Source organism: Ornithodoros turicata, chromosome 3 (genome assembly GCF_037126465.1).
Source record: "Ornithodoros turicata isolate Travis chromosome 3, ASM3712646v1, whole genome shotgun sequence".
In the NCBI taxonomy this organism is placed as follows: domain Eukaryota; kingdom Metazoa; phylum Arthropoda; class Arachnida; order Ixodida; family Argasidae; genus Ornithodoros; species Ornithodoros turicata.
In genome coordinates, this window is record NC_088203.1 from 28,893,827 (window position 1) to 28,917,362 (window position 23,536).

The 23,536-nt window shown below is 45.6% G+C and overlaps 1 protein-coding gene and 1 long non-coding RNA gene across 2 annotated transcripts; both read right to left on the minus strand.

Annotated features, from left to right (window-relative positions):
* Positions 1-210: 210 nt before the first annotated feature.
* LOC135388346 (peroxiredoxin-4-like) lies at positions 211-8,834 on the minus strand. Its single transcript, XM_064617848.1, has 6 exons — positions 8,544-8,834; positions 8,160-8,277; positions 7,917-8,033; positions 7,699-7,821; positions 4,513-4,678; positions 211-373 (listed from the first exon to the last, which is right to left on the minus strand). Exons 1-6 carry the CDS (start codon positions 8,707-8,709, stop codon positions 320-322), a joined length of 744 nt encoding a protein of 247 aa, XP_064473918.1. The 5' UTR covers positions 8,710-8,834; the 3' UTR covers positions 211-319.
* Positions 8,835-10,189: 1,355 nt separating this feature from the next.
* On the minus strand, positions 10,190-17,571 carry LOC135388348 (uncharacterized). The gene is made up of 2 exons (XR_010421331.1): positions 17,257-17,571; positions 10,190-10,499 (listed from the first exon to the last, which is right to left on the minus strand). It is a non-coding gene; the product is annotated as an uncharacterized LOC135388348 (long non-coding RNA).
* Between the last annotated feature and the right edge of the window lie 5,965 nt (positions 17,572-23,536).

A 23,536-nucleotide genomic window follows, 5' to 3' on the forward strand; every position in this document is an offset into this window, starting at 1 on the left:
CATTTAATAAAAGCAGCATTATGCACACTATAGTAACCTGCACAATCAGCTGTCAAAATAATTTACGATTGCAGAGTAGTTCTAGATATGTGTTCTTTCTTTATGAAAATCTTTGCACATTTGCAAAGTTTGTGGAAATTAGGTGGTCCCAAACATTAAGGGCTTTACAGTAATCAAGAATTGGGTACTTGCGATAAAACTTGGCACATGAACACTACAGAACTTTATTGATGCAAACAAAAAAGTACAAAACAACAAAATACAATCAGCAATGCCCAGCATTGAAAGAGTGACCCACAGTTGAGATCCATTCACAAGCTCATTCATTCATCTTGCTAAAGTACTTGAGCTTCCCCTCAGGATTTGGGATAATCTGCAATTGTAAGTAACACAAGTAAGCACTGTTTCACAGAACTTATGCTACACGATTTTAGCTCAAAACCACCTATAACTGGTTAGCATTTCCACTCTTTTGCAATTCCAAACTTTTAACCTTCAATTTCAATACTGGACGCTGTTAAAGTTGAAATTACGATTCTGAGCCCTGTGGTACATATTCGCACAAAAAGTTTGAGCATAGCGCGTAATTCTGGCACGCGAGGGAGCTTTGAATCTCGCGGCAGAAATGGCCCCTCACTTAACTGCCAGCCACTGACATCATGTGGCCACGCAGTCTTTTTCTTTCTTTTTTGCGATTTCACTGGCATCTCAGCGCCGGCAAGCCAACCGAGCAGGAAGTGTTGTTGTCCATCAGACGCCGCGGAAAGGACAGGTGATGAACTGAACACTCTTTAGGCGACACGTCTGCTCTCATCAAGTTGGAGCCCAAGCTCCGCCAGCTTCGGTTTCACTACACGAATGTACCGGAGGCTGGTAAGTGATGCTGCTAAGTGTGAACGAACATTCAGATTGAAATATAGTGCTTCTTCTTGGTTACAAATGCATACTCATGAAGACGCGGCGTGACCAGTGTTTTTATTTGAAGAGGTCGTCGACCATCATGACTTCTCCTTGTTGTGGTCAACGCTATGGGCTCTGAACCGCATGGACATCGGCATCTCCGAGGCGAAAGAGCGGACCAATGAATGCACAGCTGTGTAACATTGTGCTTACCATATCTTACTGATACCAGGAGCGCAACGTATACACAAGCACAACAACATGGATACCAAAATAAAGTCAGTAGAGTTCATCTGCTAGTGATCTGTGGGAAACCCCAAAACACATGGCCAAATAAGCATTTTCTTTTTTGAATGGTCATACGCAGCATACCAACAATGGCACATGGAATAAATCTCCAACTGACAGGAATGTATTTAGTCGTATCATATATATGCTGCACACACAGGCACAGTACTGTTCACTAATTAATGACACCTCAGCGCAATCGGAACAGAAACCACAACCACGTACGATCCACCTCAACCCGGGCCGTCACGGCAACACAGAGGCCTAGCCACACCTTCTATACTGCCCGCAGTCTTGTTTTATGTAATACGTACGAGACAAATCACGCAAGAACGCAAGTGAATGTCAAGCGCAAATAAATAGCAACAGCGCCTCAGTCGGTAAGTCACCATGATTCCAGAGCTAGCAGACGATTCTGGCGGGGAGCAGACACTTCCGGCAGCCAATGAAGTGCTCGGCCGCCTGACGTCACCACACGCCAGACTCGGCTTGGGGGAGACTGTCGCCGCGGAGCGCATTCTTGCAAACAAAGTTTCTCAGGAAATTCGCGCATTTCGAAGGAAATATTTTGTGTGACAGTTTATGAAGGTAGCATGTGGTGAAAAATATGTGTTCCAAATGATTTCCATGCTCCTTTAAAATGTGCTGCAGTCAGGGTCATATGATGCCACCCAAAGCAGAATGCTTCATGGTAGTAATAGATAATGTTGACATTTGCTTGATGATAAAAATGCTAAAAGAGACGAACGGAGATGATACAACATAGAGCACTCACTTTCAACAATTTAATGGACTGTCAAAACATCTTTATCACTGCAGTAAGAACTCCCTTTCACTCTCCGATAGTGTGACACTCTCTGTATGAACACAACAATCACCATACTAACTGATAAGAATGGCACAATAAGATTTCAGACACTGTAGGGGTGGGAGAGGATCAGTTTATGTGGCTCCTAAGAAAACATTTAAGTGCTAGGTTTGGAGAACTTGAAGAACAAGTATACATCCAAAAAAGAGGTATGTGCATAGGTTCAAAAATGTTTTCCTTAGTAATGTGCGCTTAGCCTGAGTTGATAGAACAATCAAAGATAAAATGAGGGATAAGGAGACTGAAGGTACTGATACCACCAGAGGATTAAAAAAAAAACATTTATGCCTTCATCGTCAAATGTGTCGAAAACTGTAAAAGAAGTGTGATACAGGGTGTGATTAAAGCAGCCATCTTCAGGTTGTGTCAACATGAGGTCAAAGAAGGATTTAACAGGCAGATAAGAAGGCAAAAATATTCCAAAAGCCAGGAGCACATGACTAAGAACGAGAAAAAAATCTAAATACTGGCTTGATACAACAAGGTGCTTTGTTTCCCATATGGGAGACATCCTCAGTGAGAAACAGAATGAGAGGCGAACACAACCAACGGATTATTTAAGCTGGTCAGCGAACACCTCAGGGAGAGGGCCACGATTTGCGTTGCACGATAAGGGGTTGCCTTGGATGTGCCACGATTCGAGGAGTTTTCCAGGACCCCATATTTGTTCCCTCGCCAGGGTCACTGCATTGAGGAAATCGAAAGAATGTCCTGTTGTCCAACAATGATCGGTTAGTTAGTCTTGAACTGTGTCGCGTGTGGAATTGCGTACGTCACGTTCGTGCTCCTTTAGTCTTGTAGTGGGTTTACGACCAGTTTCGCCGATGTAAGACGCTTCGCACTCCTGGCATTGCAGTTTGTACACTACCCCGGTCTGGGACCCTCGGGGGACAGGGTCTTTTGACTTAGAGATGAGCGTTCGGAGCTTCAAGCACGCCTTGAAAGCAGTCTTGATTTTTAGCGGCAAAAGAGCCCAGCGAATGGACTCTGACACACCTTTCACGTAGGGGATGGTGACGACTCCTTGTCTGAAAGTTTTTTTTTTTTTTTTTTTTGGGGCCTGGCTTCTTCCATTTGTTTCCGTGTGTTGGCGATAAACTGCTTTGGATGTCCCCGTTTCGTGAGTGACTTGGTGACCGTTGTTCACCTCTCATTCTGTTTCTCACTGAGGATGTCTCCCATATGAGAAACTAAACGTCTGTAGTAAACTGTTACTCTTTGTTGTGTCAAGCCAGTGTTTAGATTTTTTCTCATTCTTAGTCAGATAACAAGGCTCATGGATGCAGGGTATTTGATAGAACTACTTATTGGTCTACTTATTGGTCTATGTGTTTATTTTCGAAGACAGTTCCATTGAGGTGCAAGAGATAACCAAGAGTTGAAAAATAGGGAAAGAGTTATGGTTATTTCATATGTTCATGGTTTATCTCATAGACGGAAAAGAATGGCACAGGGGTTTAAAGTAAATGGTGTTTGTGGACACAACGGGAAATTATCAGGGTTGCCTGCGATCGTAAATAACGAAAAGAAGGCAGAATGCTCGGTTAAGCATCAACATCCACACGTAAAATGTGCGTCAGGAGTAATCTATAAGGTTCCATTGAGCTGTGGAAGAAGCTACATTGGGCAGATGCCTAAACACACATCTAAGGGAGCATCGCAACAACAAAAATAGTAGACAAGGGAATCTCTTTTTCCATTCCAGAGATTGTGGGTGTGATGGAATGTATAGCAGAACAACGGTAAAGGGGGGTTACAAAATGCAAAGGGAGAGAGAGAGATTTGGGAAGTCCTGCTGATTGGTAAAGATGGCACCACACGTGTTAGTACAGAGTATCACACTATCGGAGAGGGAAAGGGAGTTCTTGCTGCAGTGATAAAGATGTTTTGACAATCCTTAAATTGTTGAAAGTGAGTGCTCTATGTTGAGTAGTGTGTGGTCGTCTCTTTTAGCGCTTTTATCGTCGAGGAATTCTACCAACAGCTGCCCGAATGGATGTTTTAGTGACATTTGCCCATCCTACTTGCTTGACTTGAGTTTGTAAATGCACCACATCGTTATTCTGTTGTGTTACGTTCTGTAAGTTAGCACAATGTAAAACTTCTCTGTGACATAAACCTACCTACATCATACTGCCTCATCCAGGAATTTGTTACGTCCATGCCAGTTTGTTTCATTGCTTGTTCATCATAGAAAGCAAAGATGGAGTTCGCGGCTTTAAACGTATCACTCCGTAAGATGATACAAAGAAGTGATATGCCTGGGACCTTCAAACTTGCCAGAACACACTTTCATTAGGTAGCATATACTCAACCTTCGGGGTGAAGACAAGAACGTAAACGGCAGGACACACAGTGGAGGACAGGAGTGGTCAAGTTACTTTCACCTTACCATTGGGTTACTGATTAAGGGGAAAAAATGTCGAACGAAAAAACCGTCTCCAAAAGAAGATTACCGTATCTCCTCCAGGCTTCCACCCGGCAGGGCACACTTCTCCATGCTTGTCTGTGTACTGGAAGGCTTGCACCAGCCTCAACGTTTCATCCACAGATCGACCAACAGGGAGATCATTCATTGTGATCTGCCTAAGCATGCCCTTGTGGTCAATGATAAAAAGTCCCCTGCAAGAGCAGATGTGTGCAAGAAATGTGATGCTGCATTCTATAAAAGGAATACGTGCATACAAACGGGACAAGGAGGGGAGGCACATACACACGAAGCGCAACTTACAACTATACTTCAATGACAGAAACTTCCCACACAATTATGTGCACAAGCGCAATGCCATCCTAGAGTTCTTCGTTTTCGGATTAAACCCGATTATTCACGATAGTTCCCCCCCGGAACAAGTTTTCAAGGATTCAGGTAAAACCCAATATCTACCCGAAATCCTTGCGGTCCTTCAACTTTTCGATCTCGGAAAACCGTAGGGAAAAGTGAATCGTAATATCAGCAAAGTGAGCTAGTTGTGACAACCTATTTGTCCCTCTTTTATAATCCCCTCGAGCAGGAGTCAAAGACGACTTTTTGTGGAGCTCAGGCAAGTGTTTGAATACTGCAGTAATAATACCCGGTGACATATCAAACAGAGATCATAGCGCCCGATTTCTCCCCAAATTCTCGTGCGTAAATAGCACCCGATTTTTCCCTCCCGAATTTGAAAAATCATAAAACCCAAAAACGAAGAACCCTATCCCATCCCACCAACTCAAAAACAACAGGTATGTTAGATAACAACTGCCTGTCACAATCGTATGTCACATAACAACCCTCAAAATGACACTTTCGTGCACGTGATAACACACACTAATAGAAAAGATAAGTGGTGACACAGGCAGAAAAATTCCTATGACTGGAATAAAAATTCAAGTCGCTTGTCCATCAGAAAAATGGAAGCTTCACTAATACAACTGAAGCCATTTCATGCTTCTTATCTCAGCCGCTTCGACTGTCCCTCTTTCCAGCTGACTTTTTGCTTTTCCTATTGCCAGAGTTCTTTCAAAAGCCAGGTTACACTGACAGCTCCTAGAGTGCATAGGACAATAAGCGCATTGCTTCGTTTTAAGAGCACCATTAGAGCCCTGCATCAGCCAAGGCGCTGTCCCAGCCCGCAGGCCTCCGGTGCGTGCCGACAAAATAGGCCAGCACTGCGGGCCGACATACATCTTTCTGAGAGCCTGGCTCGGCTGGGTCACACAGCTAATTCCACACTAATTCATGTGCTTACGTCATTCCTGTGTACATATTTGCAAAAACAAGCCAGAGGGGTAGGGATTGGAAGGAGGAGTGTGTCAACAACGTCCTCTACCTCCACAAAAATTCATAGCGTAACGATAACATGGTTGCCCACATGCGTTCTGGATTAACTTGGTCTCGTGTCAAACCACCAGTTCTTGTATGTTTGCAGCCTTGTGCTCTCTGCTGGTGAATTTACTTATAAATCTGTTTGACAAGCGCTAGAAAGGCATAAAACACTGCAGCAAACGCTAGGCCGAGACCTATTTGCTGAATCACTGAGCCTGTTTGGGCCACATAGAAACAGGAAGGCTCAGGCCAGGCCAATGATACATGAAGGTGCCATTACCACCTTAATGTGTCTCAACTCAGTGCTGTTGTTAAACAGCAAGACCACCCTAGAGGTTGTATACTACGATTATAGACCACTGCATATCAGTACACTGTCTTTGCTGTGAGCAGACTCCAGCCAGTCAGGTTAAAACTATATTTATTTGCATTAAAGTTCCACTTAGAACCAAAAATTGTGTCTACAGAATCCTACCTAGCCTATGCTACCGGAATATGTGTGTCTCATATTGTATTATATCAAGATATTCTCTCTGCAGGGCGTTTTCTTTTAGCCTGTACAGAATTTTTATTAAAACGCTGTGAGAGCAGCATAGAAGAAAGTTTTGCAGTTGAGTTCTACAGCCAGGCAGACATCCTCTCAAAGAGTGTGTGCAACTACAAAGGTGACTAAGGAATTACCTAAATTTCATTATTTACCTTTTTCATTGGGGGATTTTGAACGAAGGTGTGACAGTAGATTGAGAGACTGTCCTAGTTGCAAACCAGTTCACGTTTTAGAAAATCCTGAAACACGCACATGCATTAAAATATCCACCCCCAAATTTTTATATTCAAATGATCTGAAACAAAAAAAACTGCGTCAACCGGCAACGGTGGGAATACAGCACTCATTTCACATCAGAGGGCCATGTGATTTGGAGCGATGGAGATGATTGGAGTAGATGCTGCTCGGCTGACAGATGAAACTGCTTTCTGGACCAGATAAGCTTCCGTCGACGAGGGAGATGAGTTCCACAGGTGCACATTTTCAGTTCCGGCTCATTTGCATGCCGAAATTCACACATTGATATTTCACAGCACGCGCTCCTTTCTTGATTTTTAATAGATAGAACGGATTCCAACAAGGATTGTATCCGGTTCTGTCATCTCGCTTTTGCCCAAAATTCCTCAATGAAACTGTTAATTAATGCATTTTAGGCAACCAGTCATCTTGTATGGTTACATACTTTCTTCTAGAGGGTGTCAACCTGGCCATAGAACTCAACTGCAAAAACGACATCTACGCTGCTCTTATAGCTTTTTTTGATAAAAATTGTGTAAAGGCTCAAAACAACTATATGTGGTATGGCACTTGCAAAAAATTATTTTCTACTTTCGAAGAATACGACATAAATAGGGTTCCTGGTCTTTGGTATGTACCAAAAAGGCATGGACAAACGTACGCCAGTAAATTTTTTCGTGTGTTCGGTGGAGGTAATTATTCACCCATAGTCGTTAAAATGAAGGCTTCAAATGTATCTGTATCATTTGCTGTCCCCTTGGTGCTGACCTGCTTGGCAATGGACAGGGGCTCATATGCCATGTGCACAGCACGCACATCACATCTTGAATGCTAGCACTCCACTGGCAAAGCAATCTTGTACAACCCCGCCAGGAGAATGCAGTTCCACTCAGCTCAGGGCAAAAATTGCTGTCCCAGTGGAATTTCCCCATAGGTTTGGTGTGAAAACACTCAATGTGGCGAGGGTGCATTACATTGCTCGTATAATTTGCAACACAGATGCAGGCCCTATAAAGCATGGAACAAACTAGGCATCCCCTTTAAATACCGTACCGTAGTGTGTGGCCAAGGTGCTCAAGATGCACCCCGTAGTCCTTCGAGATTTGATGAGTCAGATCTGACAGCAGTGGGATCTTGATAGGACCGAGCCCACCTTGGTTTCTTGGAGTTTTTATCCTGGAGGCACAAAATAATGAGCAATTATAATGGCGTATGCGAATTTGTGGCCGAAGTGGGAAGAAAAAAAAAGGAGAAAAAGAAATGAAGCATACCATGCTAAGTGCGTGAATGGCGAATCCACTGAACATGCCACCACTTCAGTATTGAGTGCCTTGAACTCTTTAACACGATCGCTGAAAGCTATGATTTCCGTGGGACATACAAATGTACTGGAAGACAGACAGACAGTTACGATATAGCTAGTAGATAGTACAGTGTTTGCATTATTTAGATGCATGCCTTGCTTCTCGTGTTCTGCTTTAAAAAAAAATGACGATGGACGAAAATATACTCACAAATCAAGGGGGTAAAAGAAGAATACCAGGTACTTTCCCCTGAAGTCTGACAACTTCAATTCCTTAAACTCTCCGTCAACCACAGCTGTGGCAGTGAAATTCGGTGCTGGCTTTGAAACTATTTAGGGACAAGAAAGAATATCCCATGGCAATATCTTAGCCATGAGTGCGACAACATTGACATCATGAAAGGCTACAAAAATGATAATATATTCTGTAGTTGACCTTTTAGTCTGACTAACTGAATAGCAAAGAAATTCAATAAATATAAAACGACAACACAGATTAACAAGTACGAGCCATTTATAGCCGCTAAACAACGCAATTCTTTTCATAAATTACAGATGATATGAAAGACAGAACAAACGAGGAACTCGCCCATACTTTGAGCTTTACTCCAGTGTAGACTGTGTCCAGAAGCTTTTGTGTATTCTTGCGGGTAGACCTGACCACCTCCGAACGACTGGCATGCCTCTTCAGAGCGAACCAGGAGTACGTGACAAAAGACAGCAGCGTATAGGACCGGCAGGCCAAGTGGAAAACAAAACATCGTCTACAGATTGGTAGCTAGCTTGGTACAGCAGACAGCAGTTCCACGTTGCTTTGCAACGTCGACTCGCGGTATCAGTTCTACCGGCCACGAATAGCGTCGGCCGAATAAATGCAGCTCGCGTTGGCTGAACAGAGCTGGATAGGCTTTCGGCTTAGCACGCGTCGGCCGCCATCTTGCTGTACCCAAAACATTCGTCGCATGCGATCATGCCAGCTTGTAGCAGTTACGGCTGCACCAAGCGTACGGGCAAAGGGCAGGGCCTTACTTTCCACAGGTGAGTCATTCGTTATCAAGGAATACATTCTCGCATTTTGTACATTCATTTGTCCATTTAGATTTTTTTTTTCTTTGAACAGAACAAGCACTTGATGCAAGGTGTTTGATGGCTCTTCCTTCTGAGGAGGGTCACACGAAAGCACTTATCGTATGTTTTGCACGGCGTGAAAATATGCAACAGAGAACATGCTACACAGGCAGCGTTCTCCGGGCGTGGGTCCAGACCCGCACTTTTTTTTCTTTTTTTTTTCTTTTTTTTTTTTTGGGGGGGGGGGGGGGGTTATTGTGGAAGCGCGTAATGAAATGCAGCCATCTCTATTTGAATCAGCCTCGCGAGTCTTCTTTTATTTTGTAGTGCACCACCGTTACTCAGTTCCTTTTCAAAGGTAACGCGTTACGTCGGTCGTTACTATTTCGAAGGTAGGCAATGCACAGGCGCGTATCTAGGGGGGTCCAGGGGTCCTGACCCGCCTCAATTCCAGACTTCAACATAGGGTTCAGTGGACCAATCCCAGCAGCATGCATGTGGCACTTGTCCACAGCGCCCCCCTCCCCCCGCGGGAAAATCCTAGATCGCCCCTGGTAATGCGTTACTAACGCTTTTACTTCTGATAAGTAATGTCATTACTTTTGGATTACTTCACCAGTAGTCCTTATAATGTGTAGAAGTTCCGAAAAAAATTTACTGTACACGAGAGCGCAGGGGCGGATCCCCCCCCCCCCCCCCCCCCCGAGACATACCTCTACCCCCCATTCCGGCAGATTTTCCTGCCGCACGGCGAATTTTCCTGCTACATGGCGACCCCCCCCCTCCGCTTTCTCTTTTTTTTTTAGTGCCCCCCCCCCGAGGATCTTCCCTGGATCCGCCCCTGCGAGAGCGGTATATCTTCTCTATGTGACAACCTACTGGCGAGTGGAAAAGGGCTCATTTGCTCATTCAGAGGTGTGAGCGAATGCGCTGATAGCGACACACTGCAGTAGGTCCGGTATGGCTTGAATGTGTTCGAAAGGTGGTTTGAATTCATGTCGCCGCCAGTGCACTCCTCCACCCCTCAAACGAGTGAGCAAGCTCACTTGCCACTAGGATGTCACACCGAAGAAAAAAAATACACTGCTCACGTGTTCCGTACACTTTTGTTGAGGCGCAGAAGGGCATTCCGCAAATCAATACAAGCAATGTTAGGCACAAACAATTGTCACATGAACACAACTTATGGGTAGGATTTATTACATCAGCTTCTTGTAGTGACTGCCATAATATTAATTGATTGTGTGCAGTGTTATTTCTGACAGTACTTAAGACACAAGTGGTCTCTCGATACAGGTTTCCCCACAGCCGCCCTGGCATACTGAAGAAATGGGTGCAGAACCTGCGCAGAAAATACTGGTTGCCGTCGAAGGCCTCGGTGATCTGCAGCAGACATTTTGAGGAGGGCTGCTTTGACCGGACTGGGCAGACGGTGCGCCTTAAGACCGACGCAGTGCCCACAAAGTTTGATTTTCCGCAGCACCTGCAAAAAGTAAAAGCATATGTGTCACATCAAATTTTTAAAGCTATTCTGTATAGTGTAAAATTCCTCTGCGTTAACTGTCATAGATGTGAGCCATATACTGTAAAAGTCGTTGATTTTGTGCAGAATATTTTTTTGTGGTACCTTTGTTGAGAAACAATCTGTGGGAACTAAAATTTGCGGAAAACGCTGTCTCCGTGACGTCGGAGATCAGCCCATTGAAGCTACATTCGTTCAAGGACCATGCCTTTTGCGATAACAGTGCAATTCTTCGGCGAGAAATTCTCTTGCTTAGTCATCGGCACAACTTAGTACAACTTGTATGTGAGGTACATAATAAAAGTTTCACGTAACATAGTCATCGGCTGGGTCAGTGAAAGTGGCTGCTGTTTGCTAGGGTGTCGCTGGAAGAACCCCACATACTACGTACTTAGTCACGTACGAAAAAGCTTTAGGGACCTCACAGAAGGCTATGAACTCTTAATCTGCTACCTGCAGTAGGTCAAACCTGCCACATCACAATGTCCATCCATCACGTTATTTTAAACGTGTCCAGGATGCATTTGCGTAGTCCCAGCTCACAGTTGGACTGCCTAACACGAAAATGTGCTGTACTTCAACTGAGAGAGATGCGGGCGCAAGTTCAGAATCGGTGAGAATCTGGACTTGCACCCTATGAGTAAAGGCCTGTTGCGTTAGGAGATTTCACATGCTGGTGTTGTTACATCATAGTTATTTATGTTACCCCGTGATTTTCATGTTCGCAGTTAGTCGTCTTTGCGCCATAAAAATCCAACACTCACTCACTCACGCAGTCGGCTGATGTATTGTAAACAGTGCATCTACATAGAGATACCTACATTCGTGAATTTTCAGCGCCCGCAAAAAACGGGAAAGATCATTCTGCACAAAATAAAAAAGAACAACACTTTTACAGTATGTACAGTAGATTCCCAGTAATTCAAACTTTGAGGGGGGGAAAGGAACGAGTGATTATTGTGTGGATTATGAGAGATGTGTATCGAAACCTGTGTGAATTAGGCCATGGGAGCGCACTTGTCTGGCACGAACCGCAGTGTTGTGGGTCACTGACATTGCTTACATCTCCTGTTGATTGCATTAATGCCACCACAAGTTTACTTCTGGGGACTTGGAACTCTCTGTAATCGCTTTAGCAGCAGGAGTGTCCTGTCAGCATCTCACTTGGTTGCAAAAGTGTCGACATATTTAAAAAAGTATGAGACAGTTTGGAAGATTTCACATTCTGGAAGTCTGCAATCGCAGTGACTGCCAGAATGAGACCTACTGAAAGATTCCTTGTACAGAAGTGGATTTGCGGTGTCCGTCTCTGCAGGAATAACAGAATTTATAATGGCACGAAAAGATTGACATTATCAAAAGCATTGTTTGCATTAAGCATTTTTAATGCACTGGACAAATAGCTGGCCAGTGAAACATTTCAAACTTGTTCGAACACTGAGGGTTTGGTCCCCTGTTGCACAAACGAACAAACAAACAAACCAAAAATATGAATTATCGGAGCTTATGAAAGCCCACTGTAAAAAAATCAGCATACATGGAAAAATAAAATGAAGGCATTTGCAACTCATTACTCATTCCAACCTCAAATGGGATTCAGTAGTTTTGCGTAATGCCCCCATACATCGACATTTCGGAAATAAAAGTATTGTCTTGTGACCTCCCTGCACGTTCACTGTTTCTTCGAAATGCATAATGGCAATAAATAAATGCAGAACTTGAAAAACGTATATTCTCTTTATTCTTCCAACATAACATCTCACAACTTGTTTACAAAAGCATATTTCGTTACATCTTTTGTCACACAGAATGCACGACCAAGAAAGCCCCCGGCCACGAGACATAATGTACAGCAGGATACCATGGGCAGCATTTCAAAGCCAGGACCATCTTTGGGCACACCAGGGCCGTCGTCACAACTGTCGCAAGCTCCAAGTGGTCCTACTGCAGACCATACGTACGTTGTGCAAGTGAGTCCTCACACGTTAAAACGCAAGGAGGACGTCACAGTTAGGGCACCGCAGAATGTGAAGAAAAAAACGAAGTGCTCCCAGGAGAAGACATCGAGACCAAAGGAAAAGGTGGTAACTCTGGAAAGCGTCATAGAAGACCTCCAGCAAAAGTCACTGGTTTCGAAGCAGTGCGCCGACATGCTCCGTGGCTGCCTTCCGGATGTACCGTTGGATTTGGTACTACGTAAGATACGTAACAAACATGGGAAGATCAGCAGAGAGCAGTACCCCCCGTCCCTACGCAGCTTTGGTCTCACGCTGCAGTTCTACTCAGCAAAAGCGTACGAGTATGTGAGGAGGACATTCAACCTGGCACTGCCGCACCAGAGAACAATCAGGTTGTGGTACAGCGCAATGCATGGTGAGCCAGGATTTACGCAGGAAGCCTTTGATGCCTTGAAAGCCAGAGTAGAAGAGCAAGGGAAGCTATCTAAACGTGTTGTGTGTTCGCTCATGCTCAACGAAATGAGCATCGAGAAACAGATACAGTTCACGGGACAGTCTTTTAATGGCTTCGTAAATGTAGGCACTGGCATTGATGATGACAGTCAGGAGCCAGCTACACAAGCTCTTGTCTTCCTTGTGGTTGCTTTGGACAGCAACTGGAAAGTGCCGTGTGCGTACTTTCTCATCAACAGCCTAAGTAGAGAGGAAAAGGCAAACCTTGTGAGCCTCTGCCTTCAAAAGCTGCATGACATTGGTATTCTAGTAGCTGCAGTTGTGAGCGACGGCCTGGGCTCTAACCTCACCATGTTTCAAGACCTTGGTGCAAACATGAAAAGCCCTGATGTCAGGCCATGGTTTCAGCACCCTTCCGATTCTTCTTGGAAGGTTCACGTAATCCTGGACGCTTGCCACATGTTGATGCTCGTTCGCAATGCCTTGGCAACAATGGAGACTCTGGAAGACAGCAATGGAGGCACAATAAAGTGGACCTACCTCGAATGCCTCAAAAAGCTGCAGCAGTCGGAAGGGCGTCGTGCTGGAAACAAACCCAAGGCTGCTCACATTGACTTGGGAAGTCAGAAAATGAAGGTGAATTTGGCTGCTCAGACACTCAGCTCAAGTGTTGCAGACGCTCTGGAGTTCTGTGATAGGGACATAAACAATCCAGTGTTTCATGGATGTGAGGCAACAGTGGAATTCATAAGAAAGTTTGATCGTCTTTTCGACATCATGAATTCCCGCAATCCCCTGGCAAAGAATTTCAAAGCACCCATCCGGCATTCAACCCGCCACCTGTGGATTCCGTTCTTCACTGAGATGACTGCATATATTGACAATCTGAAAGATGCATCTGGAAAGCCAGTATTAGAATCCTCACGAAAAACAGGCTTCCTTGGTTTCCTCATCAACATGGCAAGCATTCAGAGCCTATGCAGCCATCTTCTTTCAGGTGATAATGCACTCTTGAAGTATGTACTCACATACAGACTCTCTCAGGAACACGTCGAACTCTTCTTTCGTACACTGAGGGGTAAGGAAGGGTGGTGCAACAACCAGACGGCAGGACACTTCATTTCTGCATACAAGAGGCTCCTCGTTCGCCATGAAATCGAGCCAACGGTACGAGGTAATTGCATGGCTCAAAACTCCACATGTATCACGAGTGTGACAGCAACAGCACATGCTACGTCCCTCGACGACCTTGACATTCATGCATCACGCCATTTTGGTACTGTTCAGAGTGAACGCGTAGAAGACCTCGACTATGCAGATGTACCAGATACGGAGCGGCTGTCAGCCTTTGTTGAAGATGTTGTGGGGCATGTTGCAGGGTATGTTGTCAAGATTGTGACAGGAAAAATCACCTGTGCTGATTGCATTGATGCTCTGACAGACAGAGCCCTACACGGCGCTCTGCTTCGTCGAAAGTCCCACGGTGGTCTGGTTAACGCGTCCCAGAGTGTCATCACCATTTGTAAGACAGCTGAAAAACGAGTTCGTCAAATGCTTCACATTTCGGAAGGGACCTTGCAGTACAGTGCTCAGCTTGGGCAGCTTCTCACAAGGGCCGTCTTGCAGGACATCCTGTGCACGTCTGCCAGTCTGGACATTTTTCCTTCTCTGAACCAGCACATGTTTGATTGCAGTCCGGACGAAAACCACGTCATTCGCCTTGCAAAACGCGTTGCAGACTGCTATGGGAAGATAAGACTTTATCATCTTGCCAAACAGTGCACGGAGAAGGTGACTGCAAGGCCTCGGCTACGTAAGAGGTTGTCGAGAATTATCGTTTTTAACAATCAGTGACCATTCACTTCCTAACTGGTTCTAATTTTCATGTTTCATTTTCTTAACATGATTTTTCTATTGAAGTTTTGTTCTTCTGTACGTGCTTCTGTAATTTTGTACTGGTAATGGAGTCTGAAGTGTACCGGCTGTTTCACTAAGGTCCCCCGGCAGGTGATGCTATCAAAAAGCTTTCTTTGGCATAAAGCAATTTGGCAGCTGCATAGCTGAGCGAAAGAAATCGAAACCAATTAACTAAAAATTATTAAAGGAGCACTGAAATGCAAAAACACCTTGCTCTCAAATGAAAGTCCGTGTTTTAATTAGTTTAATGCACGCAAAATTAGTTCACCTAGCGCTACCGTTTAGAAGAAAAAGAGCAATGAAAACGGAGCTGTCTTTGGCGGCAACGATTAGATCCTCGCGATGCAAAGGTTTGTGGTATCCAATCAGACAGCAGGAAAAGCGCGCGCATGCCTATCGTGCGCGGAACGGGTCCTGTCGCACCGTTGTGTACATGCGCAGCATAATACGCGTTGCTGCATTTTTCAATGGCAATTTACTGAATTATAGCCCACGACAGTAATCCCATATGTTCTAGTGACATTAATTATCTTCACGTCCTACGGACAACGACACCGGCATGTTTCGTAAGTCGTGCAATGTTGTTCGTCGGAATGTCGTGGCAGGCGCGTTCACGCGTAGCATGCACTAAAAGCGGAATCAGTGGTTTGAATTACGACGACAAGTGCGAAATTAACACAACATGAAATGTAATTTGAAGTGAACTTGTGGTGGTACTTTAGTGCCTCTTTAAATGTCGGCAGAGGTTTTTTGTGTGGAACATTTTTCCCTGAAGGTTCCTGTCGGTACAACAGAAGTTCCGAAAGCATCCGCAGGAAAAAGTTTGAAAGTTAGGAGCCTCATTTAATCAATGAGGGTATATGCAAATGACCCCCTCACGGCTCAGTTCGTGGTCGATGTCTCAGGGATGATCACTGAAAAAAAAAAACCTTTTTGATTGCGCCGTTCTGTGTATGAATTATACAGCCGGAAAACCTTCCTGAAGCACCTGGTATACACCTGCCTCGTTTTTGTCTTATACCACGTTACCTTCTTGTTCTAATTGCTTTCAAGAGCGACGAGCGTTAATAAACTACTCTGTGTCAACCCTCGTCAGCACTACCACTTCTTTCTGCAAACTAAATAATGGTCACTTTATGTTTCATATGTGCATGCTTTCCAACACTGCACTTGAAATTTTCTGGCGGAAAGAGAGCTCAGATTATATTGCGGGCCGTCTTCCTGTGTGATATCAAAGGCATAGATTGAGAAGTTACCCGTCAAAAGGAACTCGCTACAAGTTAAGTTACCGTGTGCAAAATGTGACTAAGTTAATAACGAAGTTCTTCAGCCTGAAATGTAACTCGCAGTTACTGAATGACTTATAAAAAAAAAGAGAACGAGTTACTTCCAAGTTACTTCGGACACAAAATGCAGCACAAGTGAGCAGTTGAGTTAGACCTTGAGTTGCCTGCGGAGGAGTGCAACACGCTTAGGTCGTTTTCGTTTATGTCTAACAATAGACCTCTCCCTGTTTGTAAAAAAATGACCTCATAGTGTTGGACAGCGCCAAAATTTGGTTAGATAGAACTACGCTCGAAGCTAGAGGTGAACAAGGTCGCGCCCGAAAGCCATAGTCTTGAGGGGATTACGATATGGTCCCTCAAAGAGACGCGACCCTCGGCCCTACTTTCCTTTCAATGGGAGGCAGCGAACGTGCCCGTTCGTGGAACCCAGCCCTCTCCTTCGATTTGTTTCGATTTCAGTCTGTTTACCAATGTCATGATGACGTTTCTCTGGTAGAGGTCTATTCGAACGCTTTGCATCTTACTCCCTGTGGGTGCACAATGGTTCAGCTTCATTTCGATGGCAGCGGTTCTTACTTCCTAAATAAAATACTGTAATTGATTGAAAATCACGTTTTTGTGGCAAAAAAAGAAAGATGCCGTGAAGGAACCAGATAGAAAGCAACAAAATATATGGACGTGAGTGAAAAGCGAGTTAAAAGTAACTTGGAACTTAACTTAAGTTACTTTGGCAAAGTTACCTGAAAAAAGAACGAGTTCCTGGGAAAGTTACCACGGCGCAAAAGTACCGAGCTAAGTTACAAGTTGCAAAAAAAAAAAAAAGAACTTAGTTACTTGTAACGCGTTACCTCGAACTGTGATCAAAGGTTTGGTATTTGTCCCATGCTTATCGATCACTCTGAATTAAAAGTTATCTACTACATCGTCCTTATAATATATGCTTGCTGTTAACGAACGCTAGAACGTTCTTACAAAGTGTCGTTGCCATTATCGTATGTGGCACTGGGCTGGTGCCCACTACAAAAAGTGTACTATCGTCAGCAACGTGTGAGCAACTCGTACTGTAGGGGTGTAAGGAAAAATAGGGTCATTAAATAGGGGTACCGTATTCCTTTTCCGCGCCGGAGCCGCCGTTCGGCGCCCGAGATTAGGCCAATCGTGTCACGTGGTTTCTCCTTCCAAGGACGTGCCGTCCATGCTGAGTCAGCTTCATGTAAAACCGATTCCCTGGGTTGTGAGCTGACTCAACTGCGCGTTGTTCTCCACAGGGAAAGGAGGAGGTTGGCATCCCATTGCTAAGACGACGCAGCCGCGCCTGACTCAAGGTGGCGTACTCGCTCGCCGGCATTAGAGTCACTGTACCCGGGGGAAGAGTATCGCATTCGCTTTCCCCGTGCCGCCGCCTTGCTCATTCGCCGAGGCGCGTCACGTGGTGCGTTTTCCTCCTCTTTGCTTCCAACCTCCCGCCCAGTGTTGCCAAGTTGGAGGATTTCCCTCCAAATCTGGAGGGTTTGTGCCAGAGCCTAGCGGGAAGAATTTCGATTTGGAGGGAGGAGGGAAATCTGGAGGTTTCGGTTGCACTTCGGAGGGATTTCAGAGGAATTTCAACTTTCGTCATGTACCCATAAAAGTTTTGCTAATACGATCCCAAAACACGATCAACGAATGTCAGATGACAAACTCCAGAAGTTTCAGAACGCCTTGTGTTTTAGAAAGTAGCGTGTTGCACGCCTTACGCGGCTTACTCGGGAGTTTCTTCGTGCTTCGTGTGCTGGCGTCTGCTCCGGCCAAGCGTCCGCTCCTCTCCGTGACGGCGGACGCGTGTTGGTTTTTGCATGCTCTGTGAAGCTCTTTGGATTTTTTGCGAGCCTGTTTGCTTCTGGGGCACAATATCCCTCCTCACAATAATGAGGAAGCCTTCCAATCCAGAGAAGTCTCCATACCGACAGAAGTTCTCGAAGGAGTGACTTAAACTTGATGAATTCAAAGACTGGCTTGAAGAGGTATCCCAAAGCATTGCAAAGCAGTGTATTCTGCCAGACTTCTAGACTCGATCCCCACTCTTTAGTTTTATTTTCTCACTACTCTCACGGTCTCACCTCAACTCGAGTCGGGGCGTTGCTCGGTAAAGGATATATATGCATGCGTATAGAAAACCTATGATATCTTGTTCCACGCAAGTGAATATATCAGCATATCATCAATATCTAATCGTTTCACTGAAAATACACGATATTTTTAGAAGCGGAGGTTTTTGTCCAGATTTTAGAGGGTTTTGGAGTTGACTTGGAGGGAGCGCCGAAAAAATGTTGGCAACACTGCTCCCGCCGGGTCTACGGGGAACGCAATAGCTGGGACGCATGTGCGCTACATTCGTGTGTCGCTCTTGGTTTTTTGTACGTGAAATGGATCTCAGAGAGCTGAGGAACTACGAACAACCATGTCTGGATGTTGTGCTGCAACGGGACAGAGTCAGGCAAAGCATTTTTCTGCATTCCGACGGGCAAAAGTGACGAGACGCGTAGATCGGCACAGAACCTGCCGGAAGAACTTCGCGACTACGAATAACACACGTTTGAGCGAGGTAAATTATGTGGCGTGTTTATTTTTCATTGCAGAACCTTTGCACACAGTATTGAATAACAGTTCAACTGTGCGAAGAACACCCGGGCGTATCAAAGTAGTGCTTGTTGGATCTTCCCGTTGCGTTCCCTGTCCTGCGGTGCTAACAAAACGCCACTATCGGGACCACTTCCACGGTGTAAGATATCTTTATCTTACACCGTGACCACTTCACACGCGACGACTTCGAGGACAAGGAGATTCGAAAGAAGTTGAAGTGGACGGCAGTCCCAAGCAGTTTTGCATACCGGACACCTACGAGGCTGAGGAAGGCTCCTATCCTCCGTTCTTCGCACGCAGAGTTCTCCGAGGAGTCACCAAAAGTCTTGCACACTGAAGTTGATGACAACATAGTGTAAGATCAAGGGGCAGTGGAGGATGGTAATGCGTCGAAGTATATGTAGATATGCACTATGAGAACTATTGAAACTTATGAAAACTATTCCTAAATATTGAGCTGTAATTGTGAGTGAATCAACTTTGCAGAGGAAGACAACACCGTCACAAATTTCTGTGACCAGAGCATCGAGGAATATGCACAGGAAAAACCTGCAGACAAGTAATGTGATGGTCCCCTCGACGAGGTCGCAGTCTTAAAAGAAACGAGCAAAGGCTGAGACGGAATGTAGTGACTTGAAGCTCACGGTCTACTCCTCATGGAAGATCAACTGCTTGCGTTGGAGCGGGAGATTGGAAGAACAATCCACAGCACTTTACGTGCGCATGAAAAAACGTTGGCATTCACATAGCCATTGAACGTGTGAAATAGAAATTTAATTGCGAAGAGATGAGAATAAAACTGGTGGAGGTTATTTATGTCAACCTGAAGCTGCACACACGAGCACTATAGTTTTATGTCCACAAAACAAGTGAACTAAAAGAGAAAAAACACTTATCTATAGAGCGCAAACGAGACTCGACGATGCCTTTTAGAGGCGAACACGCGCCAACATAATTCGTCAGTTAGCTACGGAATACAACAAACTATACTGTAGTGACGCTCGTGTCCTGTTTCATTAAGTATTAGCCGAGCCCCACCACAGGAAGTCACAAAATCTTTGGTGCACAGCCGCGAAATCAACGCGATGTAACACTGACTACAGCTATCCTAACACGCGATCCGCGGCGGCTTGGAAGCAATATGGCTGCCCGAGCAGACGACGCGGAGCGGTTGCGGTACTCTTCCCCCAGTACAGTGACTCTAGCCGGCATGGCTCCGAGTCGCTCCCTATTGAGTGCTCCCTATTTAGTGACTCTAGGGGGAAATAGAGCTGAAAAAAATAGTCCCAGCTTCCATGGGTGGAAAAACTGGTCCCATCACTCCCATGCTTTGGGAACCATTATGGTGCATGCTGTTTAGGGTTAAAATATGGGCGGTTTGAAATCGAAAAAAATGAAGAACAGTGAGAGGACAATAAAAAAAAGAAAAACAGGCACAGGGAGGAGTACTTTTCGTTGTCCTTGCATTGGGGTCTTTATCAGTTTCAAAATTGGCGTTCTGTGGCCTAAGTTGCCTTGCGCCGTAGAACTCCCAAACATTCAATCAATCATAATAATAATAATTGGGCGTTTACGTCGCGAGACAACTGAGATCATGAGCGACGCCACAGCAGTCGGTCTGTGGATTGCCCACCTGAGGGTTCTTTAACGTGCGATGAAAGCTCATCACACAGCACCCCGTATTTAACGTCCCTCGCGGAAGACGGCGTGTCTAAGCAACTTGTACACTGCCACCAAGTTGCTGGCGTCCTCGGACGGGTTCGAACACGCGATCAGAATGCGAACACGCTACCGAGTGAGCCACCGAGGCCGGTCATTCAATCAATCAGTTTCAAAAGTCATCCCCTACGTTTCACGGACAAAAGGCTTTACCCATGAACCTCTTAGGAGTATAGGCCATCTTGTTGCAGGAAATCAGCCGTGTGTCAGGAGTCTCTCATCGATGTTCCAGACTACGAAATCCCCACTGTAATTTATCCGTCTGAAAATCAATAAGTTTCTGGCAAGGTCTGAGGCAGGGTCTTCCACTACCAGCACTGGACCCATGGTAAACTGCGCCAATTGGTGTCGCCTAACCTGACCTAACCCAACTAAACTGACACTATAGTGACCTAACCTACCAAGGGGAAACACAGCGTCGGCAAAATGACGGGCCGATGTATGCTTCCGATCTAAAAGTTGTTGGGCCTTCCTTGAAAAAAAGTTGGGCCAAGCTTGGGGATTGGCATTGGCCTTACACGGATCGACTTAATTATACCGCCGAATTTGGGCCAATGACCGACCTATAAGACATGGGACCAACACAGGACCAGTGTAGGACCAAGTCTGGACAGTAGTTGGCCATTAGTAGGCTGCACAGCGACCCATGGACTAACAGCAACGATTGGCCAACTATGCACCGCATGTAGTACGGGGCAGGGCCCAGCATGGTCCCATTGCAGTACGGTACCACACAGCTTCCGATGCTATTCTGTTCCATTCCATCAGAGTCATTCAGGCATAAAATGGTTACACTAAAATAATAATAATAAAAAAACACGCGTTGGCTCTCACGAAACTGATTCTCTATTGTGAATAACTGGAAGTCCCAATTGAAATTGGCCGGCGGCCGACTCTCGGCAGAAAGTCGGGGACCAGTTGGCAGCCAACTAAGTCGGCCAGCCAGTCATGTTCTAAAGTCTGGGCAACGTTAACTGCCAACTACGTCGGCAAGGACCTGGCCAATGACGTTGGGCCAACAGCCCGTGCCGACGGGACCCCACCGTAGTTTGCCGTCAGTCGGTTACCGAACTCATCTCCACGTAGTACCAAGGTAAGTGGCCAATGATGTCTCTTTAGGACGATTTCAGTCAGTTCTCGGGAGTGCACATATATTACCTAAGATTGAGACTGTCATGTAGACTCTGTTGTAGGCGTTGAAACTGTCACAGAAGAGTCATGTACGCCATATGAGAAAGAGAAAGGTCCTCTAACGTCCTCTATATGTTGCATCGTGATAGGCAGAACGAGGTTTGGCAAGCCCTCGGCCAGGACAGATCTGTAGCAAGAAAGCTCTGTACCGAGCTCGTTGGCCAAGCACTTGCCAAGCACGGTTCGGTTGGCCAGCCAAACTCTTGCCAAGCTTGGTTCAATCTCAGTACGTTGCCTCGCGGAGAGGGAAACGCGGAATGGTGTAGCACTGCAAAAGTTCAAATTTCGATTGGCCAAGTGATTGTCTCAAACCAAAAGCAGTAAGAAACAGAGACATTATCTTCATGGTGAGCTAACCCAAGTGAAAAAACGTGCTTGGGCCAAGATCGGCTGAGAGGAGTTGGCCAACTAAGCCAACCTTGGCCCAAGGTAAGACAACATGGTTGGGCGGAGCTTGGGGATTGACAATGGCCTAAGACTGGCCATCCATTGGCCACCAACATAGGGCCAACCTTTCTGGCCAACCTGGCCAACGCTGACCCATATATGGTCCTATCACGGCCCAGTGAGAAATTTTGCATGACAGCGCTACCTCCCAGCGGCGAAAACAATATTGGCGAAACACTGGGCCGACGTCTGCTTCCAACCTAAAAGTTGTCGGGCCAAGCTTGCAAAAAAAGCTTAGGCCAAGGTTGGGGATTGACAATGTCCTCACTCGGGCCGACTTAGCCGGCACAAGCTCGGGGCACAGTAGAGGGCCGACCTGACAGATGTAGGGCCGATGTTTGGCCAATAAGGAAGCAAGAAAGAACTGATGTTCCGATTGGTATGAAGCAAGATAAGGAAGCAAGCTTGGGTACTGATTGGGTAAACGTGGGCCCTAAAATGGCCCATGGAACAACACCTGTGCCACCACGGGCCAACCACGGCCCGTTGCAAAAGAATGCATGACCCAACTCACTCAATTGTCTCGCGGCGTAGGGTAACGGCGTAGGGAGAGAATCGTAAAAGCTCGCAATATGCCTGAGATCACTAGAATCAAACAGGTCAGTATAAAGAAAAGAAATTGCATTTCTTTCCTGCGGAAGAACAGCAGATACTATACATAGGTTTGTCTCCGCGAGCTTCCACAAATTCGAGAGTCCTGCTCGCGTGTGAGTCAAAATGAAGGGTGAGGTGTGTAAGTTTAATTTGATGCGTACACAAACAATACTGAAATGGGTATTGCTTGTCGTATTAGCTCACCATGAAGATAATGTCTCTGTTTCTTACTGCTTTTGGTTTGAGACGATCACATGGCCAATCGAAAGTTGAACTTATGCAGTGCTACACCATTCCGCGTTTCCCTCTCCGCGAGGCAACGTACTGAGATTGAACCAAGGTTGGCTGGCCAACCGAGCCGTGCTTGGCCAACGAGCTCGGTACATAGCTTTCTTGCTACAGATCTGTCCTGGCCGAGGGCTTGCCAAACCTCGCTCTGCCTATCACAATGCAACATATAGAGGACGTTAGAGGACGTTAGACGTTTCTTATGGCGTATATGACTCTTCTGTGACAGTTTCAACGACTGCAACAGAGTCTACATGACTGTCTCAATCTTAGGTAATATGTGCACTCCCGAGAACTGATTGAAATCGTCATAAAGAGACATATCATTGGCACTTACCTTGGTACTACGTGGAGATGAGTTCGGTAACCGACTGACGGCAAGCTACGGGTGGCGTCCTGTTGGCACGGGCTGTTGGCCCAACGTCATTGGCCAGGTCCTTGCCGACGTCGTTGGCAGTTAACTCCTGACTTTAGAACATGATTGGCTGGCCGACTTAGTTGGCTGCCAACTGGTCCCCGACTT

What these genes read in the sequence shown, in the direction of transcription:
- LOC135388346 (XM_064617848.1), bottom strand. Translation starts at nt 8,709, where the DNA reads ATGTTTTGTTTTCCACTTGGCCTGCCGGTCCTATACGCTGCTGTCTTT. An exon ending in ACACTGGAGTAAAGCTCAAA is followed by an intron (nt 8,278 to 8,543) that starts GTATGGGCGAGT and finishes GTCCCTAAATAG; the next exon opens with TTTCAAAGCCAGCACCGAAT. An exon ending in TTCTTTTACCCCCTTGATTT is followed by an intron (nt 8,034 to 8,159) that starts GTGAGTATATTT and finishes TCTGTCTTCCAG; the next exon opens with TACATTTGTATGTCCCACGG.